Source organism: Peromyscus maniculatus, chromosome 8 (assembly GCF_049852395.1).
Source record: "Peromyscus maniculatus bairdii isolate BWxNUB_F1_BW_parent chromosome 8, HU_Pman_BW_mat_3.1, whole genome shotgun sequence".
NCBI lineage: Eukaryota > Metazoa > Chordata > Mammalia > Rodentia > Cricetidae > Peromyscus > Peromyscus maniculatus.
Genome location: NC_134859.1, coordinates 38,983,816 through 38,992,674, shown reverse-complemented (window position 1 = coordinate 38,992,674; position 8,859 = coordinate 38,983,816). Strand labels below are relative to the sequence as shown.

The 8,859-nt window shown below is 46.4% G+C and overlaps 2 protein-coding genes across 2 annotated transcripts in view; one reads left to right on the top strand and one right to left on the bottom strand.

Annotated features, from left to right (window-relative positions):
• Positions 1-1,294: 1,294 nt before the first annotated feature.
• On the bottom strand, positions 1,295-5,262 carry Hint1 (histidine triad nucleotide binding protein 1). Its single transcript, XM_076578403.1, has 3 exons — positions 5,059-5,262; positions 1,785-1,889; positions 1,295-1,609 (listed from the first exon to the last, which is right to left on the bottom strand). The coding sequence occupies exons 1-3, from the start codon at positions 5,167-5,169 to the stop codon at positions 1,445-1,447; spliced, it is 381 nt and encodes a 126-aa protein (XP_076434518.1). The 5' UTR covers positions 5,170-5,262; the 3' UTR covers positions 1,295-1,444.
• Positions 5,263-5,446: 184 nt separating this feature from the next.
• The window catches only part of Lyrm7 (LYR motif containing 7), a 28,791-nt gene continuing 25,378 nt past the window's right edge, over positions 5,447-8,859 (top strand). The window contains exon 1 of the mRNA XM_016003475.3: positions 5,447-5,570. Coding sequence (XP_015858961.1) covers positions 5,541-5,570 — 30 coding nt within the window. The 5' untranslated portion in view covers positions 5,447-5,540. The remainder of the gene's footprint in view (positions 5,571-8,859) is intronic.

Below are 8,859 nucleotides of genomic sequence, written 5' to 3'. Positions count from 1 at the left end.
CAGAACCTGCAAGTGCCCCTTACATTTATGCTGCTCTAGGCAGAAGCTCCATGATGTAACAGGTACAAGCTTGTTTTTGTAGCACAGCTGTTAGTTTCTTCCCTATTACTGCAATAGTGGGAAAGAATGCTTGCTACTCCTGCAGAGGACAAGAGTTGGGTTCCCAGCAACCACGTGGCAGCTCACAACCACTTCTAACTCCAGCTCCAGAGGGATCCAATCCAATTGCTCCCAGGGACATTACCACTAGCAGTTGGCAGGTCTGTTCTCAGCACAGGCCTCTCCAATAGGCTGCTTGAAGTTCCTCAGCCATACACACTGGCTCCCCCATAAAGCTAGTGGCATAATCTGTTCACAACTGTCTGGTACCATGAACTGGGTGGCTCTTAATAGCAACTTCTTTCTCATAGTTCAGTACCTGGTAAGGGCCCACTCCTTGGTTCACAGATACTTTTTTTTTTTCTTTTAATAATTTTTATTTTATGTTCATTGGTGTTTTGCCTGTGTCTATGTCTGTGTGAAGATGTCAGGACCCCTGGAACTGGAGTTACAGACAGTTGTAAGCTGCCATGTGGTGCTGGGAATTGAACCCGGGTCCTCTGGAAGAGCAGTTAGTGTTCTTAACTGCTGGACCATCTCTCCAGCCCTGATGCTGTCTTCTCAATTGTCCTCACAATGCAAAGGAGCTATGTTAAGCCTTTTGTGAGGGCAGAATCTAGAGTCATTTCTCTCAATCACCTAACAAAGGCCCCTCCTCCCTACATAACAACAGAGGTAAGGAAATTGTTGGGATGTAAATGTTCATCTAGGGCAGAAAGCCATTCCAGAGAACATGGTGTAAGCCAGATCACCCTTTAAGACCTAACCTCAGTTCTCACATCTTCCTTCTGCCATACTGCTAATCTCATAGGCCAGACCAGAGGGGGATTCTCGTGGGTTATCCTGGAGACTGGCTGCTACATGATTTAATAATTTAGCTTAACAGGATATTTGTAATTTATCAAAGACCAGTTACACTACTCTACCACAGTGTTCAAATGCCAGGGCCTCCTTTTTTTTAATTTTTGAGACAGGGCCTCACTATGTAGACCAGGCTGGCCTCGAACTCCCCAAGATCCACCTGCCTCTGTCTCCTGAATGCTGGGATTAAAGCTGTGGGCCTTAGTGGTAATCTCTTGCCTGGCTTGTTGAGGCCCTGAGTCTGATCTCCAGCAACATACACATGAAAAACCTCTATCATGAACCTACCCTCTTCTTCGTCACACACAGTTCCAGAATGACAAACACACTCAGAGACATGCAACAATGTCTTTTATTAGGCACAGGATTTTAAATGATTTCTTCAGTTTCTCCATACACAGGCAAAACTATGTGTGCCGTTTAACATACTGGAGCTTGACAACTGAATCACTACCTAGAGAAGGGAAAATGATCCCCAACCTGCTTAGCCAGGAGGCCAATTCATCTGCCGACCCCCGAGAACATGGAGATGAATATGGTAGACAGACTGTCCCCCGTCTGCACCTTCATTCACCACCATCCGATAACCCCGGTTCAGGCCCAGATCCGCAGCACATTTCTTGCCAACAATCATTAAATGTCCTAGAAGCTGGAAAAGAACAAAGAGTTTCTTAAATACAGGAAATGTACACTTCTGTCCATTAAATAACAGTCAAGCTGGTGTCAAAAAACAAAAAAATACACCAAAACAACAACAACAAAATCCCCACCAAAAACAAAAACAAGAAAATCAGTGACATAGACGGTGTCGGAAATTTACTTACACTTTCGTCATCATCCTCCGCTACAGAGATCTGGGATATATGCTTCTTGGGTATCACCAGGAAATGTGTTGGCGCTTGAGGGGAAATGTCATGAAAAGCAAGACACTAGGGGAGAGAAACAGAAGCTTTAGGATACCATCCACTAGACTAAAACGTACTCTCTGACAAGCAGTAAGCACCAACCTAATGGGAGGCATGAGTTAGATGCTAGGAAAACAGACGTGTGCATAATGCACATGGCCTCACAATCCTTTTCATGACATTTTAGAATTTTAAGAGAAGATGGACTCTAAGCAGAGATGTAGTTATTAAAGGTCAGACACATTATGAATTATGAAAGTAACATGTAAAGAGTGAGGAGGAGGATGACCACAAAAAAATAGGATTTAGCCGGGCAGTGGTGGCACACGCCTTTAATTGCAGCACTGGGAGGCAGAGCCAGGCAGATGTTTGAGTTTGAGGCCAGCCTGGTCTACAAAGCGAGATCCAGGACAGGCACCAAAGCTATACAGAGAAACCCTGTCTCAAAACACCAAAAAAGGATTTAGACTGAGATCAAGGATAATCATTCTGAGACAGTGACACTGAATCTGTGATTTAATGTATGTGGTGGTTTGAAGAAGAATGGCCCCCACAGGCTCATATATTTGAATGCTTAATCATCTGGGAGTGATCAAGGGTCTCTTTCTCTCTCTCTCTCCATGCTTCCCACCAGGATAACAGACTAAACCTCTGAAACTGTAAGCAAGCTCCCAATTAAATGTTTTCTTTTATAAGAGCTGCCTTGGTCACAGTGTCTCTTCACAGCAACAGTTATTAGGACAATGGGTGAGCAAAATTTAGTCCTCTCAACCTTGCCAGGCTGATCTCATTCAAGTCTTCTGGCTCAAGTCACACTGTCTACAGTTCTCTATCTTCAGGGCCTGCTAGTCCCCCTACAACAATCCTCTTTGTACTTTCCTTTTTAAAAAGATTTTGAGGGCTGGAGAGACGGCTCAGCAGTTAAGAGCACTGACTGCCCTTCCAGAGGACCCAGGTTCAATTCCCAGCACCCACATGGCAGCTCTCAACTGTCTGTAATTCCAGTTCCAGGGGAACCAACATCCATGGCAAAATACCAATGCATGTAAAATATAAATAGATAGATAGATAAATAAATAAAAGATTTCGAGGCCAGCTAAGTCTATAAAGTTCCAGGACAACCAGGGCTGTTACACAGAGAAACCCTGTCTCAAAAAACAAAAACCAAAATTATTTATTTTTATGTAGATGAAGATTTCTGCCTGTGTGTATGGCTGTGGACCATGTTCATGCCTTGCCCATGGGTGCCAGAAGAGGATGTTGGATCTCCTGGAACTGGCGTAGGACAGTTGTGAGCCACCTGATGTGGGTGCTGGGAATCAAACAGGTCTTAACCATCAAGTCATCTCTCCAGACCCTCTCTTAACACCAACTTTTATCTAATTTAAAATGCTATACATTCAACTTGGAAAGCTACAAATCCCTCCCTCCCTAGCATGTTAATTTCATGTGTGTGTGTATGTGCATGTACAGACGTGGATATGTAGGTGTGTAACCTATGCACACAACCCTCCTGTTTTGCTTTCCACCTACCGCCTAGAGACAGGGTCTCTCACTAAACTTAATGTTTTGGTAATGTGACTAGGCTGGCTGGCCAGTCACCAGGCAGCTCCAGGACTTTGCCAGTCTCTGCCTTCACACCGTAAAGTCACAGGCACATGCAGCTATGCCCAGCTTTTTACATGGGTGCTGGGGATTTGAACTCAGTCCTCATACTTTCCGAGTAATCGCTTACCCACTGAACCATCTCCTCTGCCTCCATCTTTATTCTTTGGGAAACAAACCTGATTCCCTTCCCCCTCCTACCTTTTCCAGAGTCATGATTATGCAATTTCCTGTTTTGTTTTTCCACTTTGCAGGTACTGGGTTTTTAGTTTTTTGGTTTTTTTTTAAATCTCTTGCTCCCTTCCTCACAGAACCCAGCCATACTTACATGGCTACGGACTAATTTTACTTGATATACTCTATAAAATGCGGCATCATTTAGAATGCTTCTGTCAGTTACACTTAAGTTCAGTCATTATTTCAAAGATCATTTATCAAAACAACTGCAAATTATGGTTCTGTCCGGTTTGGGTTTTTTTTTTTTTTTTAAAGATGGGGTCCCCGTGTAGCCCAGGTTGGAGCTTGAACTGATACTCTTGCCTCTACCTCCCCAAATGGAATAATCACAGGGTGATGGTTTTTGTTTACAGCTTTTTCTTTCTTTCTTTCTTTTCAAGTGTTTTGCTTTGTTTTTTGAGGCATGGTCTTACCCTGAAATACAGGCTGGCCTGTAACTCCTGGCTCAGCCTTCTAGACGCTGGGATTACTGGACAGTCTACAACAAACGCAATTTAAATAAAACTCACCTCCAGGAACCGAATTAAATTGGGGGTCATGTTTCCAGTCTATGTGAACATTACCAGTAGCATTAATACTTCCTCACATTTCATATGTGTTGATAATTTAACAAACCACTTACAAACTTTCTAGTCAACGGGCCAAGCTGCTACCCTGCTGTGTTTGAGACGAAAGCCATACAAAGAACTGCTTGGGAAATGATTTACAAAACTGCTCTTCAGGGTCCACTGCGACTTTGAGCCGCACCATAAATGTTTTCCCGTTCAGGAAGGCGTGGTGGGCCGCCTGCAATCCCAGCATCTGGGAGGTGGAGGCCGGAGGATCAAGGGTTCAAAGTCAGCCCCAGTTAAGTTACTCAGCGAGTTCGGGGTCAGCCTGGGGGACTTGAAGCCGGATCTATTTTTTAAAAAACCCCAAAAACCTAAAGCAATATTTCTGAAAGGTCGAGGGGCCGATTCCAGTCTCCGGGGGGGGGGGGGACACGCCTGCCGCGGGAACCGGGAAGCGGCCGCGCCGGCGCGGGAGATGGCGGAGATTGCGCCGGGGGCACGATCGGGTTTCTCGCAGGCCAGATTGACACCGGCGAGGTGGGTGGCGGCCGCCGGCTCCGGTGGGCGTCACCCCCCACGGGTCGTCACCCCCCGGGGCCGCCGCCCGCACCTCACCCGGGCCGCGACACGCGGCGGGCCGAGCAGCCGATAACGCGAAACCCGAGCGCAGGCACGCGCCGCAGGGCCACGCGGGCGCAGGGCCAGGGCCAGCCGGGCCGCGCCTCGTCTCCGGCCCGCTGCTCCTCGGGGAACGGCGGCGTGTGCCGGCCGCCCGCCCGGCCGCCCGCCCGCAAGCCTACCCGGTCGTCCTCGAAGATGATCTTGGCGGGGATTTCTTTGCGGATGATCTTGCCGAAGATCGTGTCGCCGCCGGGCTGGGCCACCTGAGCCTTGGCAATCTCGTCAGCCATCGCCGCCGCCGCCGCCGTGGCCGCCGCTCGCCGTCCTTCCCGCGCCCGCGGCCACGGTGGGGGAGAGGAACCGCGGGAGCGCGCGCGCGGGGACCGCCGGCTCGCGCCCGGTCGGCTGGCGCATGCGCACTGGCCGCGGCGCCGCGGCTGCGGCGAGCCCGGGAGAGGAAGGGGCGGAGGAGCGCCCTTCCTTTGCTTGTGCACCTCTGCAGGGAGATCTGATTTGCTAGCTCCGGGAGGCGGCTCGCTTTGGTAGAGTGTTTGCCAAGCACGCACGGAGTTCTAGGTTTGATATCCCAGTGCCTAACGAGCCGGGCCAGGTGCTGCACGCCTGTCATCCTCGAGTTTGAGAGAGAGATGGAATCAGCAGAATGTTAGTTCAGTTCATCCTCCGCAACATAGTGAGTTTGAGGCCACCCTGTCTCAGAGCAGTTGCTTCCTAACTAAAATGGTGCTGGTCACGTTTGCTGGCTGAGATACCTTCGCGTTTCTTTTTCTTTCTTTCTTTTTTTTTTTTTAAGATTTATTTTTATTGTATGTATAGGAGTATTTTGTCAGTATGTATATGGATGCACCACGTCAATGCCTGGGATTTCTTGGAACTGGAGTTAAGGTGTGAACCATGTGGGTGGAGGGAACTGAAACCTGGTTCTCTACAGCAGTAGCAAATGCCCTTAACCCTGGTCATTTAGACCCTCGGATGTTTGAGGTCTTGGCTAGAGCTGTGAAGTCTTGCGTCAGGTGTTTTGTTTTGTTTTGCTTTTTGCTGTATATGGCTGTGGTTCTCAGTCTTAACTACATACTGAAAATCCCTTGGGGGCCCTTTCAACACCTCTGGCCACACTCCAGATAATTAAGTTCAAATCTATAGAGATGAGACCTACCGAGGTGGCAGTTGTTTGTAAGCCTCTAGGGCTGTCTTCCCAGCAGTAATCAACTTCAGGTAAGATGCTTCACCTGGAAGGAACAAAACCTTCCTTGGCCCGGCCTCCACCTCCCCCTCCTCTCTATCCCTTTGATCCTCTTAGGTATTTTCTACATATTGTGTCCACTTTGTCATCTTGGTTCTTTCAGTCCAGTTCCTTCTTGTCGGGACCTCCACTCACAACATTTCGTAGACAATACCAGTTGTTGCCGTTGTTGCTCCCATTATCTTTGAACATCTTCCCTCCACTGCCCCTCTGGATGATGGTATTTTCTTCTGCACAACCAGTCTCCATTTGCACACCTCACTGGGCTCTGTTCTTGGCTCTCTTATCTGACCATCTCCAAGTGGTGGCCATATTAAGAATCCTCAGGGGCTTAGAGAGGTGGCTCAGCGGTTAAGAACACATACTGTTCTTGCAGAGGCTAGCACAGACATCAGCACTGCCTGTAACTTCAGCTCCAGGGAAATCTGAAGGCTCTGGCCTAGCAGGTTACCTTCAATCACATGTGCCCATATGCACACACAGATATACATGTATACATAATTAAAAATAATCTTTACAAAGGAACGTGTAACTGCTCCCCTTGAATTGCCCTATATGATGATATTTGACCACTTTGTCTTGACAAAATTATTATTACCGTTATTGAGACAGGGTCTTGTGTAGCCTAGGCTGGCCTCCAACTTGCTGTGTAGCCAAGGATGTCCTTAAACTCCTGAGCCTTCTGCATCCACCTCAGAGTGCTGGGATTACAGGCCTGCAGTGCATGTCTAGCTTAACAAAATTATTGGTTAGAGTTCCTGGCAATCTCAAAGTGTCCCACTCTTTGCTATCAAAGGCATTACTGGTACTTTACAAGCACTGGGAAATAATATCTATGTGTAAGACACTAGTTTTGAAGTCATGGTCATTTCTTTCCATAATTACCAAAATATTACCAGTATCAGTTGGCCTGGTCTTGGGGTCCTCTGAGTTAGGTTTCTAGTGTGTACCAGGTGATGCTACTGCTTTTGGCCCTGGTACTGTGCCTTGGTGACCATCGATGTAATGCTGTTATAGAAAAAAAAAAATTTTAGTATTTACAGGTAAAGGAGTATTATGTCTGCAGCTTTCTCTTTTGAAAACATTATTTTTTTTTTTTCCAGACAGGGTTTCTCTGTGTAGTCCTGGCTTTTCTGGAACTCACTCTGTAGACCAGGCTGGCCTCAAACTCAGAGATCCTCCTGGCTCTGCCTCCCAAGTGCTTGGATTAAAGGCGTGCGCCACTAGACCCAACATATTTTTTTTATTATTTTGAATTATGAGAGAGAGGGAGAGTGTGGAGTTGAGTGCCGGTGCCTGTAGAGGCCAAAGGCGTCAGATGCCTGTACATTTGCTGCTACCCAGTGTGGGTGCTGGGAACAGAACTCAGGTCCTTTAGAAGTGCAGTTCATGCTCAGAACCACCGAGCCATCTCCCTGGCCCCTGAATTATTAATGTTACAGATCTATTAAATACAGTGTTGATTCATGTACAGTGACAAAATATGTGTCAGCCTCAGACTGGCTTCCTAAATATAAAATTAATTAGGACTGGAGAGATAGCTCAGTGGTTAAGAACACTGGCTGCTCTTCAAGAGGACCCAGTTCAGTTCCAGCACCCACAAGGTGGCTCACAACCATCTGTAACTCCAGTTCCAGAGGATCTGATGCCCTTGTCTGGCCTCCTCCTGCATATGGTACACAGATGTACAAGCAGGTAAAACACCAATACACATAAAATAAACCTTTTTAAAAATTCAATTAACAGCCTGGTGGTGGTGGCACATGCCTTTAATTCCAGCACTTAGGAGGCAAAGGCAGGTGGATCTCCGTGAGTTTGAGGCCAGCCTGGTCTACAGAGTAAGTTACAACCAGGACTATTTCACAGAGAAACCTTGTCTTGAAAATAAATAAATAAAAATAAAAATTCAATTAACACATACAAGCTGTACATATTTATAAAATAATTGATATTTCAAATTGTGTATATAGTATATACTGGTTTTAAAAGATTAGTCAGCATTCTTTTATCTTTACATTGTTTTGGAAGTTATGAACTGTTTTCTTGTAGTCATTCATTAGACAGAAGATAGGTTATTGTAAACTACATTCACCAAACTTTACGTGATAATTTGTAAATGCTACTTAAACTCAATGTTCCTGCCCACATCAGCATTATTAGGACAAATACATGTGTATTCATTATCGGTCTTCTGTGGCTGCTACTAAACTATGGCAGTACAGTTCAACAATAGTGACAGGGACCACGGGGTTCACAGAGCTGAAATACCTACTAACCAGCTCTTTGCAAATCAAATTACTATGACTTAATTTACATGCACAGATGCAAGCTGCTGAGCCTGATTGAGTACAAAATAACCTGCTACCAACTGTCTCCGACAGAGATGATTAACTGAATATTCAGCTAGTGCACTTTATCCTTGAGCACTTCAGAGCCGGGGAAGGCGGCTGTGTAGGTAAGTGGGTTTTCGTTTGTTTGTTTTCCTGCTGCCAGGGCTCAGTCCTCATGCTTATGGAGCAGGCACTTTCCCAGCCTCCTCAGTTACGTTGTAGTTTTGTTGAGACAGGATCTCATGCAGCCCAGGCAGAACTTGAAGTTGCTGTTTAGCTGAGGATGGCTTTGAACTCTTGACCTTCCTGCCTCCACACCCAGCCAAAATGATATTTGTAAAATGTAAACTATGATGTCACTCTCCTAATGATACGATTCCAGAACATTC

Coding starts and splice junctions, on each gene's coding strand:
- Hint1 (XM_076578403.1), bottom strand. CDS start 5,169: ATGGCTGACGAGATTGCCAAGGCTCAGGTGGCCCAGCCCGGCGGCGAC. Junction 1,890..5,058: donor TCATCTTCGAGGACGACCGG/GTAGGCTTGCGG, acceptor TCTCTCCCCTAG/TGTCTTGCTTTTCATGACAT. Junction 1,610..1,784: donor CGGAGGATGATGACGAAAGT/GTAAGTAAATTT, acceptor GTTCTTTTCCAG/CTTCTAGGACATTTAATGAT.